At 39.2% G+C, this 13,957-nt stretch overlaps 3 protein-coding genes across 3 annotated transcripts in view; 1 reads left to right on the top strand and 2 right to left on the bottom strand.

The window, feature by feature from the left end:
* Positions 1 to 993, bottom strand: part of nfe2l1b (nfe2 like bZIP transcription factor 1b) — a 7,568-nt gene extending 6,575 nt beyond the window's left edge. The window contains 3 exon segments of the mRNA XM_020604709.1: positions 1 to 2; positions 4 to 477; positions 579 to 993. The exon segment at positions 1 to 2 is cut by the window's left edge and continues 299 nt beyond it. Coding sequence (XP_020460365.1) covers positions 1 to 2; positions 4 to 212 — 211 coding nt within the window. The 5' untranslated portion in view covers positions 213 to 477; positions 579 to 993.
* A 128-nt stretch (positions 994 to 1,121) lies between these two features.
* prr15lb (proline rich 15 like b) lies at positions 1,122 to 13,898 on the top strand. Its single transcript, XM_020604747.1, has 3 exons — positions 1,122 to 1,348; positions 9,015 to 9,190; positions 12,428 to 13,898. Exon 3 carries the CDS (start codon positions 12,455 to 12,457, stop codon positions 12,785 to 12,787), a length of 333 nt encoding a protein of 110 aa, XP_020460403.1. The 5' UTR covers positions 1,122 to 1,348; positions 9,015 to 9,190; positions 12,428 to 12,454; the 3' UTR covers positions 12,788 to 13,898.
* Positions 2,276 to 7,555, bottom strand: cdk5rap3 (CDK5 regulatory subunit associated protein 3). Its single transcript, XM_020604723.1, has 14 exons — positions 7,385 to 7,555; positions 7,069 to 7,114; positions 6,744 to 6,875; positions 6,155 to 6,255; positions 5,952 to 6,000; positions 5,453 to 5,631; positions 5,160 to 5,296; positions 4,695 to 4,839; positions 4,291 to 4,398; positions 3,924 to 4,005; positions 3,756 to 3,844; positions 3,027 to 3,232; positions 2,677 to 2,848; positions 2,276 to 2,409 (listed from the first exon to the last, which is right to left on the bottom strand). The coding sequence occupies exons 1-14, from the start codon at positions 7,388 to 7,390 to the stop codon at positions 2,344 to 2,346; spliced, it is 1,518 nt and encodes a 505-aa protein (XP_020460379.1). The 5' UTR covers positions 7,391 to 7,555; the 3' UTR covers positions 2,276 to 2,343.
* Positions 13,899 to 13,957: the final 59 nt, after the last annotated feature.

Below are 13,957 nucleotides of genomic sequence, written 5' to 3'. Positions count from 1 at the left end.
CTCTTTGGATGAATGCCATAGCCGTCCAGCGTGTTGCGCAGATTGTGAAACTGTGTCTGGGTGTAGGCTGAGCTAGGGCCCAGGATGATCTCTCTCAGTGGAGGCAGCTGATTGTTTAGATAGGTGTCAACGTCCACCCGCACCCCAATGAGACTCAGAAGGATGGTGAACTGAATCAGGCCCTCTGTGAAGTACTTTTTCAGGTAAAGCATTTCTTTACAAAGGAACAAAAACTGAAAGTAAAAAGTAAAAACAAAAACAGGGCCTACTATTTTGAATTAATACTTCTGTACTAGCACGAGAAGATGGAAACAGATACATCAACATAAAAAAGTAGTTAAAGACAGTGAGGGGAGGGTCTTCAACAGGATTCTGTACATTCAAAAGGCGTGTAAGATCCAAGATGAGGTTCCCACTTCTGACAGTCCAGTCTGTGTTCAAAGCTTTGTTCTTCATAAAGTTCTCATCTTCCCATTCCTGACAAAAGTGAGAAATGGCATTTGATTGTTCCACTGCAAAATATGGTAGTTCAACATTACAACCACTGCCTTCAGCTCTGAGACACACGTCTTACCTACCTACATTTGCACCAGACACATGCTAATGAAAAGGAAAAAAATCAGGACTTGCTGCTAGTCCACTGCAAATACTCATCCTCCCAAGAATAGAGAAATAATGTCGGCTCGTATAGCGCAATGCATTTTCATTCTTGGATATTTAGCAGACCAGATGATGAACACACAGCTTTAGTAGGCATCACCCCACCCTAGCCAGGTCAAATACTTCTTGTGGGTGCTGCTGAAGGTGAATGAGAGTCGAGAAAGCTCGCTGGGCTGGCTAACACACGCACCAACGACAACGTTAGGTAGACAGGGCCCCTCCCTCCTCTGCTCAGCTGCGTCTATCTTCGTCCTTATGAAGTTAGCTTTGAGGGTATTAGCTACCTTGTGTTGAGAGCCAGCTACAGCTATTACACATTTACGATCACCTTGTTAACGATACATATCAAAAAGTAATAATAATATGAAATGGTACTATATTATCTAGTTAACTTGCATCTCTGTTTATCCTAAAAGGTGTCAGGTACCTCTACTAAATATTTCCTCTAGTGGCATCAAACAATCTCCCTGGCAACAAGTGGTGAAAGGATGATTGATAGTTTATTCAGCCATTCACAGAGCTCAACAGCGGCGACGACACATGACTCTAGCAAATGCCAGCCAATAAAAAATGCAATGAGGGTGGGGCTTCAAGAAAAGCTACTATTGGAACTCAAGGCGTGCTACGCTGTGCTAGCCTTGTAAGCTATCTTCTGCTAACAATCGTGAGCATCCAACTACTTTGAAAAGTAAGCTAAACTATGTACACTGCAGTGTTCACGCATTCACACACAAATACTGCCTATTCATGTGTGTGTCCGCTAACGTTAGCTAATGCCGTGAGTCACTACGATCCAAGTATCGGCTTGTAACGCATTAACGTTAACTGAAAACCTTTTGATATTAATACTTACGCGTGACGACTCTGTCTTCATCCCCTAAAGTCCTCTGTCACCTATCAACTGTATTCAAACCCGGTTTTAAAAATTCCGCAGTACTGCCCGATACAGCTTTCTCCTGCCTTTCCTCATTGAATGGCCCACCATGACTTGCAGAATTGCTAGCTGGCCCAGCTAGCATAGCAGCACCGCTTGACACCAAAACACGCTTTCACACAGAGCATGCGTAGAACATTCTAGTGGCAAGCGTTCATCGCCTCACTGAAATTCCCCCACTAATTTACAAGTTTCACACAATATACAAATACGTTCCAGTTTTTAAAGGTATTCAAAGTCAAAAACGTTGCCTCTTCAATAGAACTTATTTATTCCAAACAAGTTACCAAAATCAGTGTTGGAAGTAGCACTCAAGATAGTAATGTACTAGTTATTCCTAAATTGCCTACAGATACAACAATGTAAAATACGTCATTGCAAGTTAAAAATTGTATTAAAGGTGTACTTAAGTAAAAGTACATACATATAATCTATAAACTGTGCTTAAAGTTATTTGTTTTTGTCAATAATAAATATATAATTGAATTTATACATTTTGGACAATTTCACCAAAAACTGAAACATTTTGAGCTTCATAATCACAGATGTTAAGGTGGAAGTGTTGCATTGAATTGTATACAATTGTACAGGTGTACTTAATTAAGTGGCCAGATATATAAACGATTTGTAAAATGGCAAATGTAAATGTGTTTAAATCTAAAAAATGTAAAGAACACAAAATACTTTAAATTAAATACCACTTTTATTTGTTTCTGTAGATTATGACAAAATACTGTCTGAGAAGCTCATTATATATTAACCCCCATCAGGTTGACAGGCCTGTTGTGGTAGCGCTTTGAAATGTCAGCTTCAATCTGCAAAAAATGACAGTTGACAGTCAGATAATGGCAAAAATACACATTACTGTAATGTATATTAATTATAAGCCTTATTCCTTTCAGTTAATCTACAGTATAATCTTTTAATCTGAGTAAATACTGTATTAACAGAACTAGAATTTGCTTCCTAATGATTACTGAACTCCAAAGGGTGACAAAAATGCCACACAATCTGGGCTTTCTAGTGACTTGAGAAACCGCCAACCTAGTGAACAAATGGAACAGGAGAAAATAATTTGCTACCAGTTTCTGGAGCTCCCGGGTGCATCCTGCCAGCAGGTCAACACGAGGCTCCAGTCGGGACTGCTCCTTCAGGGCTTCCTGCCTTTTCTCAGCCATCGTGGTCCCTTTCAGCACCAGAATGTCTGCCTGCTTCAGTTTCTGTCTCAGCACCTCTGACACACGTTCAACATACCTAAACACACGCATTTCAGATAAAGAATTATGATAAAAGGTGCATGTGTTACATTTCAGAAGTAAAAGACTGTCATGCTGGATTTATGGACTGTTGCTCCAGTTACATCAGATCCTGTGTAAATTAAGCAGGTAAAAATAATTTATGCAACTGAGATCCATCAGTTATGGCAGCATACCGTGGTGAGGCTTGGATCATAAACAGATGCTGCATCCGGACAGAGGTGAGTCGGCCCAGAAGGTCCTGCACCTCAGATAACATCTCGCGGATATGCTCACAGGTCTGGCCTTGTATGATAGAGGGGGCCAGCTGGAACTGGCTCATAGCTACCACATCTCCCTCTTCTCCCATCTCACTCAAGCGCTGGGTCAGAAATACTTCAAGCTGCACAAACACAACAAACCAGCATCGCTTCTCTGTGTCAGATGCACCAATCTGTCATTCAAATACTCATTCCACACCCATAGCCCTTGCGGTTTGTAATAACTGTTTCTGAACTTGCACCCAAAATATGTGAGTGAAGCCTAAATTAACAGATTTTGACCATGTGGGGGCAGTGGAAACAAGCTGCAAACCCAAAACCTGACATAAAAACCCTGTAATGTTGATATGACAAACTTAACAGCAGTTTCTTATTTAGACATCCAACAGATACACAGGAACATCATATATTCAGAGCTGTATTTGATTCTGCCTGATGAATGGAAATCCAACATTTTGTCTCCTTTCTAGCACTATCTGGTCAACTACAACATTAAGTAGCTTTGTCAATAATAAATTATTATTAGTTGCAGCTCTAACGTGTATGCTGTGATCACAGTTCTGATGACATTATCTTATACACAAAGATCACATGGAAGCACAGTCTTCCAAAGGTAATCTTACACTACATGGTTGTATTCTTTACCTCCATTAGCTCATCGATAAACTGGCTGCGTGACTGAGAGTTTTCCAGTATAGTCAAAGCATCCTCACCCCTTGCCACACCCTCAGGACCTACAAGGTCATACACTCATCTTTAGCAAACTGATTTCAACAGATGAGCATGTGGTAACGATTATAAAACAGTACATACAGTCTGTGCCTGCATCTACAATTTCAAATTCAGCGGGAGCTGCTTCACTGTCACCCCAGTCGATACCGCCTGCACCAGAGTCCTGTGGAGGGAGACAAATACTGTAAGTTAGTGCAGTGGTTCCCAAACCTTTTCTGGCAGACAACTGAACTGTCAATGTTTAAGTCAATTTTGTAAAGTCTGCATATACCTTCAACCATTCATCCACTACTTTCATTCATACACTAACTATCTCTTACTAATATTATGTATGTATACTAGGTGTTAATATAACCCTTTTGTAGAGACTGTTCTTTATTTATTGGGATATATAGACATTAACTGTGATGAACACAAAGTAAAGCACAGATATGTTCCGGTGTCATACCTCAGAGTTTGGCTCCAGACTGATCCCCCAGTCTATACCATCCTCAACTGTGATGCCAGAATTAAAACCCTGTGTATCTGTTGCTTTGCCAAAGTCGCCCCAGTCAATCTGAAGGAAGTTTTACCAAAGATTTTTATTAGAGGTTTTATCAAAGAAATGACAGTGGTGAGGAAAATCAGTTTGAACTGTGTATTGCAGAAAAATCCTGACAGTGAAATCTGATTAGTAACCATGTTCATTTGAATTAGGCCTCAGTTTAGAAAATGAAACTACATAACAAAAGAAGAGATGAATAAAAAAAAAAAAAAAAAAAAAAGAGTTTGGCTTAAGACATTTTTACTTTGGATGTATTCATGTGTAATATGACCCTGTTGAATGCTTTCTATGGAGACAGTAACACTGACCGTGTCCTCTGTGGCTGTGGCAGGAGGTGCGTCCTCCACAACTGGCCTCTCAACAACTGTGGGGACTTTCCCTGTTCTCCACTCATAAAACGTTGTGTTTCCTCTCTTCTGGGCAAACGTCAGCATGGGCAGGACCGGCTCAGACCTACAAATAATGACAGTGAAATAAAACACTTTGGTTTATTTTACTGTATTTTGTTCTTTGGTTCTAGAAGCTTCACATAGTATTTACACTTCTGTTAGAATTGTGTGTATATATACTAAGAAATGTATTTATATCAATCTAGTAAATAATACAATAGGAAACCTGTTTGGGCCTTCCAAATTAATGGTAGTCCATGAAGTACAAACCTTTATTTCTTATAGGGCTGAGCTGCACAGTGCAAGCCAGTAAAATAAAGCTGTTAGAAATGCAGAGCAAAAGACAGTGTGAATAAATGTGGACTGTTTTGATTATGTGCTCACCATTCACATACAAAGTTTGTGAAAGCGGTGTAAAGTTGGATGTGTTTCTCTAACTTTGCTGCATCCTTCCCGACTTCGTCAAGAACTGCTGGTAAGTCTTTCACCAGAGCCTGAAGCTCACGGGCCACATTTTCTCCCTGGAAGATGACGACAGTCGAGCAACAGGAGGGTGAATAGCTTCAAGAGTCTGGACATGCATCATGCCAGTTCATCTGTTTAATATTACACATTTTGAACACTGCACAATATCAGTGTAAGGTTTAATGTTGTGGTGGCTGTGACCGTACACTTACTGTGATGCCATACTGTTTACAGGCAGCATAGTAGCGTTGCCTCAGGTCTGCGGCTGAGCTCTGGCACTCCACTTCTCGCCTGCTCAGCTCCTGCTGCAGCTGCTGGGCTTTGGCCAGCTGCCTCCTCAGAGCCGGGCCTTCATAGCTTATGTTGCGACTCAGCAAGCTGGCCACCTCCACTGGGACACACAAACACATTTTCATTATTCAAGAATTCTGAACCCGCAATTATTCAGTTTCTATGCTAATGATGCAGAAATAACTTGAACAGCAGCTACAAAAAATATGCCTTCTTCAGTTTAGGAGATAAATGGCTTTAGATTTTCTGGATTCCAAGAGAATGACAACACGCTCTGCAAACAGTAATATAGCAACATGATTAATAATGCCTTCCTACCCTGTAAAAGACAGGACACAGATTAACAGAGAATGCAAATGTTGCCATACTATGAAAAATTCAGAGATATGGGGGTTTCCCTTGTTTCTATATCACACTTACCCAGATAGACATTATCTGCCTCATAAAGGGCCACAATCTCCTGCCAGTCCTGTAAGAGAAACAAACCACTGTTCAAGTAGTAGCTAGCAGTTTTAGAGGTTTAGGAGCAGAGGAACATGGCACATGGTTTGAAACACTAACTGTAAACTGTGACTGACAGACCTGTTATCAGTGACGACAGCAACTTGTTTGATTCCTCTCACCTTCATCCTCTGAGATGAATATCTGCCAAAGATGTTCTTGGAGGAAGCCTCTGTTCTCTTCAGTATCTCCACGATCCTCAAGCAGTGAAAGTAGTGAATGTCTACCAGTCAAACAAAATAAGTTGTTTAAAAATAGTCTTTTAGCTATTTTGTTGAAAGCTAATAATTTCAATCCATATCCAAACAATCCACATACTGATACAGCTGAAGAATAAAACTGCAATGTATGATACATAGTTTTCAAATAAGGACTTTTCTTATAACTCAAGAGCAAAAAAGAGAGATTTTGTTGTTGGACAAAGTATGTGGGAAATATAGTAGTGGAAAGTAACATTAATATAAACAAAAACAAATAACATATTTGCTTTGTATGATAAAAATATAAAGGTTTTATTGTCAATTAAAACTAAATAGTGAAAAGCAGCAGAGAGCTGATATAACTGAGGCTTTGAAGATTCTGGAAATACAGTACCTTCAAAATGAAGCGTTAATAAACAACTTCCTAGCTTCATCGAGGTTTTGTGTTTCAGAAAAATGCATCCTTAGATCTGTGACTTAAATGTTGTAAAAGCACATTAGAGGCACCTACAGGATCCTGAGAGGAGCTGCTTGATTTCCTCGTTCTCTGGCATGTCCTGAATGGCAGCATTGATCTTCTCTCTGATTACTTTCACTGCGCTCTGCCATTTCAGATTACAATGCCGTCGATCCAGCAGCCAGTCTGTGGACATACAAATGATTACAATTCATATCTGCACTCACTAACCCACGATCACAAAGTGAACACATGCTTTTAGACATTTCTGCAAATGCATGAAAAATTAAAGACTCCAATCTCTTTTACAGAAGTATTCAGCCCCTTCATTTTATTTTTTTTAAATATATATATAAATACAATGTGTTTTTTTTCTCACCCAAAAGCTTGCTGGTTTGTATGTCGATGGGAACGTCTTGAATATTCTGTTCAAGCGAGAAAACAGTCAAAACATTAGTTATGTACACTTTCCTGTCTAGCAGCAGTAACGCTGACGTTACCAAACACAGGGTGAGCGTGTTACATTCTTGTGCGACTTGTATCTTTACTAGATTTACACTGGAACACTGCACAATAAAGATGACAAACTGTTTTCTGTAACGTTGCTGCTGTGAGACTGTGTATTTTGGACAGCTAGCCACCGTTAGCTAGCAGGCGTATTGATACGGAGTCAGAGAGACTTTATTTCATCTTACCTCCATTGTCTTTTAACCTTTTAACAAAAACAAAGGCGAGTCAAAAATTTTTATGACTTCATTGTAGATTTGATTAAAACGTTTAACCTATATCCAAGAATATTCTTTACCATCCAGAGATCACTGTTTATGACACGTTACTAGAAGAAGAGCCAATAGAAAGCAGTGATGTTACGTTGGTAAAAGAACTAACCAATCATGTTTTACTATGTTGATACCTAGTGCTGATTGGGGCTCTGATGTGGTGCAGTGACAAAGTCTGCCGGTAGGAGGCGATGCGGTCCTTTAACTATCTACATCTCTGCGATAATAATTTGTAGTAACACAAACTTCAGTCTAAAATGTAGTATCAATGTTATTAATGTGTAAGTGGTATTTTACTGTTGTATCTGCTCAAGGTGGAGCTAGTTTTAACAAATTCACATAAAGTTAGTTAGGTTGGTCCAGTGGTGTCCAAGCTAGTGGTCAGGAACCTCTAAAGGTTCACAACATAAATCTGAGGGGTCATGAGATGTTTAATGGGAGAGAAAATAGCAGTTCTGATATGGAAATCTGTATGCTCTTTTTATACCTTAGCACCAGTTTAATCTTTAAAAACGTTATTTTATAATCTTATCTTTCTAAGTAAACACTTACTCTGGAAAGTATTGTATGAGTAAAAAGTACAATATTTTACTCTAAGATGTAGTGGAGTAAAAATCCTAAGGTACTTTACATCATTCAATCAAATCAGGATATCTTGTGTATCATTTTTAAAACTAATTTTCTCAACCTTCTAATCCACTATATTTCAGAGGGACATTTATACTTTTTTTCTTTCATTGACAGCTACATTTACTTCTCAGATTGAGGTCATATAAAATATGATGCAGTGCTTCACTTTTAATTAAACTTACCAACTGTGTTTTATGTAGCAAACATTGGCTAAACAATGACAAATTACAACATAATATTCAAAAATGTGTTAATAATTGCATAACACTCAAGGAATGGGGTATTTCTGCATAAGGAATACTTTTACTTTTGTTACTTTATGCATTTAGCAGAAAATCCTGTTCTACCTTACATACTGAATGCAGGACACCTTTTGTAATGGGGTGTTTCACAATAAGGTATTTACTTTTACTTTAGTAATGGATTTGAGTACTTCTTCCACAACTGGTATTAATACAACACTATATTGTTTTATGAACTCCAAGCTGGACAGAAGTGAAAATGGATCGGTGCAGCCTTTTCTCTGACCTAGTATCAGGTCATTTGAATGGCAATAAAACTTGCAAAGTAAGCAGTCAGTCAGTTTCTGGGATTTTGCACAGCTCATGCAAAACATCAGAGGACCTCACCTCATTCAGATGATCTTTCAAATATTTCTCTCCAGCTTAAATTAATGACTAAGAGCTGTATAGGAGAACACAGATGACTTTATTCTGTGTCCAAGTTCCACATTAAAACAGACTTGGTTTTAATGGGAGAGTGATAAAGGGGTTTTCTTTGCAGCTCACATTAACCCTGTTGTGACTGATTTTGCTGTGCACTCGTCCAGCCGGAAGAAAGGTCTCACATGGTTGTAACATTTGCTCACTTGTGCACTTAGCTGGGCGGGCTTTGTGTGTGTGTGTTTGTGTTTCAGGAGGGTGTGTGCTAGCCTGGAGCGTACAGAGAGAGGTAGAGATGCTGCACCTGTGCATGCTCACCTGAGGAGAAGAAGAATAAAAACCACAGAGAGAGGAGTCAGAGAATCTGAAGGCATGATGGGGCAGTTTCACATCTGAGCAAATCTCCCTGAACCAACTCGCCATCCACAAGGTAAGAAAACACATTTGGGCACCTGAAAGTTATAAACTGTTGCAGAAACAGTTCTTGTTGCTTGGCAACAGATTGCCTAAAATAGCTCAATTAAAAGTGTAGGTTTGGTTTGTTATTGGTCTATTTGTAAAATATATCAAATTTTAAACAATACAATCAAAGAATAATTTCTGTTGTTCTCAGGATGTACTGCTGCTTCTCGAATATGAGGTTTTCATACTTTTTTGTCTTACCTGATAGTAAACTGTGTTTTTGATGGTTGCTTTATTGTGATGGGTCCTTTATCTTATGTTTCATAGAATATATTATTAATCATATAACCACATAAATAAATAAATAAAATAATAAGAGATCAAGAGTTGGAATCAATATCTGGTATTAAGCTAAGCTAAACAAGAACTAAAAAGCATTTAAAGATGTAAACAATCAAGTCATTGCAGCTTTACAAGACTTGTTGACATAATGCCCCATTAAAAGTACACCTGACATTTCAAAGAAATGTCAGCCTTCAGCTTTCTGTGACTTGCTACATAATCTCGAAGCCCAGACAAAACAAACAAAAGCATTACAGACACTTCAGCTAATGCAATTGATCATTATTATAAACATCAGGAAAAGAACACCTAAGGGCTCTACATCAGCTCATTCAACTTTGCTGTTATGGGTGAACAGTGAAGCTGGAACAAAGGATGAAACCTGAGAATCTAATGAGCCTTCAGCTCAGTCGTGAGGGCTGCACAGTCTCTGGCTAGTGGGCAAACTTTGCAGCTGGTTAGTCATTTCCGAATGCGGCCACGGTACTCCCTTCCTGCTGTGATCTCTGAGGCTTTGAGGCTCACTCCCATATAACAGAACACATGGTAACTTATTAAAGAAAACCATGGAGGGCCTCATATGTGTCAACAGGGCTTTTTGTCTCAAGGGTCACATCTAAGGTAAACATGGCATACTAGAAGAAATATGTGGGCATGTTGTACTGCTCGGTTCTCTTAGTTAACACAGTGTGAAAGTGACGCATTATAGAGCAACCTGTTGTTTGTGTAGACCAAACACATCCATGTCGCAGAATTCAGCTAAAAAAAAAAGTTATGTACTTCAGTTAAAAAGCTGTCTCAAGTCAGCACCAGGGAACTCATAAAAGCTCTGTGTTACATGTGTCTGTACACAGCCAGATGAAAAATAAGTTTAATTACTGGACTAAGAAGCAACATTAAATCCAGAAAGATAAAGTACAATTTAAATATTCAAGCCTTATCACATCATTAAATCAAAAATCTGGTCAGGTGTGTCCAACACTGTCTTTCTTGAACCTTTGCACTGTGTGTTCGTGCCAGGTGCCAAACATCGCCTGGTCCAGATAAGAGTAATATGAGTGTTTCTGCAAAGGGTACAGACTCTTTATTTGCATAGGTGCTTTGTGATAAAATGACCACAGAAGGGAGGATTTTTGTGTGCGTGTGTTTTTTTGCTTCCTGCCATAAAATAGAAGCCAGCATTTGTAAGACAATAAATCTGATTTATTAGCTACATTTATTTCCAAACACTATTTATATCTCATTTACAGTTTTGACATTTATTTTAGACTTAAATGCATTTACAATGATCTTTTAATGCAATAAGAAAAGATAAACTGTGCAAAAATCTAAGAAAACCATTTAAAAGTAGTATTAGATCTGATGTGTTGAAAGAATTCTTGAGATTTTTTACTTGAGTAAAAGAAGCAAAACCACAGTGGCAAAGTATATGAAGTAGAATTAGAAATTATAGAAGAAGAAAATCTCCAGGTCCTTATTTAGTGATTCTGACAGTAGAGTCTAACTTTCCTTATTATACGTAACAAGTGTCTGAGCTTGCTGAGCAGCTGCTTCCTCTGTGTTTGGCCTTTATATCCAATCACATGGGAGGGACAGAGGATACTGTTCAGATGCTCATTAATTTATCAGCTGAGGGTCAGGTGTCCTCCCCTGTCAGGTTACACCATGGAGCTGTGCCACGAATAAAAGCTAATCATCTCTAGTAACTGTGTGCTTTTCTGAGAATGGGTGTGCACAGTACAGGAGAGAGTGTCCTTTGTAATTTTGAATGAGGGCAACCTGCTGATCAACAATGAGAAAATGGCATTGCATTAAAAACACAATGTTCAGAATGGGTTGTTCTTCAGGCTCCCTGCTTCAGCACATTCAGTTTGAAATAAAATAATGGATACTACATTAAACCGAGCAGGTTTCGATCCATATTCTGTCGCTTTTCTGGGGTCAGGTGGATTCCAGGATCAGTGAAGTAATCCAGACATCCCTCTTTGCAGCAACATTTCCCAGCTCCTCCTGGGGGACCCCAAGGCATCCCCAGGCTAGAGGAGACACATATTGTTCAAACTGTGCTCTAGGCAATAGTCAGGTGGGCTCAGCAAGGTGTTTGCAGGTCAGATGGTGAGAATTTATTTACTTATATTAAGTGTATAAATGTAATCTGTGGGTTAATGTGCTATGTCAGTTAATTATTTAGTCACTTATGTATGTTATTCACTGTTCTCAGCGCAGGGCAGATGACTGGGCTTGGCCCCTGTTTAGATTAACTAGTGTTATCACCTGTACTGATAGAAACAGTATTAGTTGATCACACTGAAGAGGTAGTCAAGTCAAAATGTTTAAATGTGATCAGCCATGTGGCTTTCATACTAAAAATAAACATTTTGCTGCATTTTTCAGAGTGTAGAAGTCCCTATATTTGATTTTGATGAGATATACAATCTCATTATTTTTTCTACCGTGCTGAACAGTTTTGTAAATTGTGCCACGTTTTATAAAGTTTAGCATTTGTCAATTGGAAATGGGCTCTTTGGATTATCTGTCCATTTACAGAATATTTTCATGCATTTTATCTCCCTCCCTTCTGTTTCAAAAACCTCCAAAATATTTACTCTAACATATTTCAATTTAAAAATATCAAAATCACTCTTTGAAACCCATCATGTGTAATTTGTGTATAATAAAAATTCATGTTTAAATTATACAGAGGACGTGACTTGTTGTCTTCAGATGTGGCTACAGTCCAGGGTGGCAACGTGGCCTCTGTTATAAATTTTGTACCAACAGGTAATAAGGAAGCAGCCAAGGAAGAACCTGCTCAAACTACTGCCGTTTAATTGTAAATGTTTAATGTGCACTAAACTGATAACACCAAGTGTAGAGGTTACTCTTGTTAGTAACAGTGTGTCTGTGCGCTCGGCCTCTTCAGGTCAGTCCTGCAGTCTCTGTTGGTGCCATGGCTGAGCAAAGCTGGTGGAAGCTGACCTTCTCACGCAAGAAGAAATCTGAATCTAAGGTCCTTTATGAGATCCCAGCTGAGCATAGCAGTAACACCGGCAACAAAGCACACTCGAGCAACAATCCTCCTCCAGACCATATGGACAGCCAGTTCAATGCCAGACTGGAGAAGATAGTAGATAAATCTGCCACAAAGGGCCGCCACGTCAAGGTCTCCCACTCTGGTCGCTTCAAGGAGAAGAAGAAGGTCCGTGCTACGCTGGCTGAGAACCCCAATCTGTTTCCAGACAACCTCAGTGATGAGAACAATAAAAAAAAGACAGAAAAATAGCACACATGCTCCCACAAACACATCAGAATGCACATACTTGATCACAAATGTGTCATATATCAGTGTCACACTAATTGAGGCTTTGGCAAAGGCTAAAACTGAGCACGTTGCAGTACATGTGCAAAGTGGATAAACTGCCGTCACCACGCGCCACACCCAGGTAGATACTGTAACCAGTGGACACCAGCGCAAACACCTGGTGACAGCAGACAACCGCTAGGTATTCACAGAGTCTAAAGTACTGGAGAAACATTTCTTTGGCTTTACGCTTTTGTGCTCACACTGGTATATACTGTACACCGAGGAGGCAGTTTATTAGGTACACCTAGGTGAAACAAAATGAGTTTGTTCAAACTGTTTCAGAGACTGAACTGTGTGATCATTTCAGAGGCTTGTTCTGCTTTTGAAATGTACTGCATTAACCAGAGAGCTGTTTCTACTTAGAATAATAGTTTTAGCAAGGTGTACCTAACAAACTGACAAGACTATATTCAAAAATGATCACTGACATGAAGGAAAAGTCAAGAAACTAGCCTCATGCATCTTCATCCTCATGACAGAAAAGTAACACTGCTGTAATTTAAGTTTTTATTTGTATTGCTATGGCTGCAGAGTTTAGAACTAGAGTTTTTACGTGGTACACAATCAGTACAGTACAAGTCAAGAGGTACCTGTGCAGAGTGAAACCAAAGTACGTAATGTTTTTATGCCCAAAGCAAATGAAGACTTGATTTTGATGACTGTGTCTGAAACACTGTGGACACTCCACAATGTTTTCTAGAATCTAAAAGAAGAAAACGTTTTTAATAAATGCAACATGTGTTAATATAAAGGAGTGCTTTGTGTTTGTGCGGGATTCTGCAGACCTGGGTAATCTCACAATTAACTGAACATGTAGATTGATGATTAGAGTGACTCAGTGCGCTACACTAATTCATCCTTCTTTTGCGTTACTGAGCCAGGTTTGTCATTTCACCTGAGCCTACACTGTCAGGGTTTGCCGACATGGGGATAGTAAGCAGACCCTGACATCTGACGCTGTGTGGCTTGCTTGCACATGCTGTGGTGCAGCGTTTCTCATGTCAGTTCACAGACAGAGCACAGGTGTTGTACTCCTGACATCTGCTGGCCAAACACACTTGGTTCTCACAAGATAAACTTTGTTACTGG

This window comes from Monopterus albus, unplaced genomic scaffold (assembly GCF_001952655.1).
Source record: "Monopterus albus unplaced genomic scaffold, M_albus_1.0 scaffold67.1, whole genome shotgun sequence".
Lineage (NCBI taxonomy): Eukaryota > Metazoa > Chordata > Actinopteri > Synbranchiformes > Synbranchidae > Monopterus > Monopterus albus.
The sequence above is the reverse complement of the archived record's forward strand: the minus strand, read 5'-3'. Positions and strand labels throughout refer to the sequence as shown.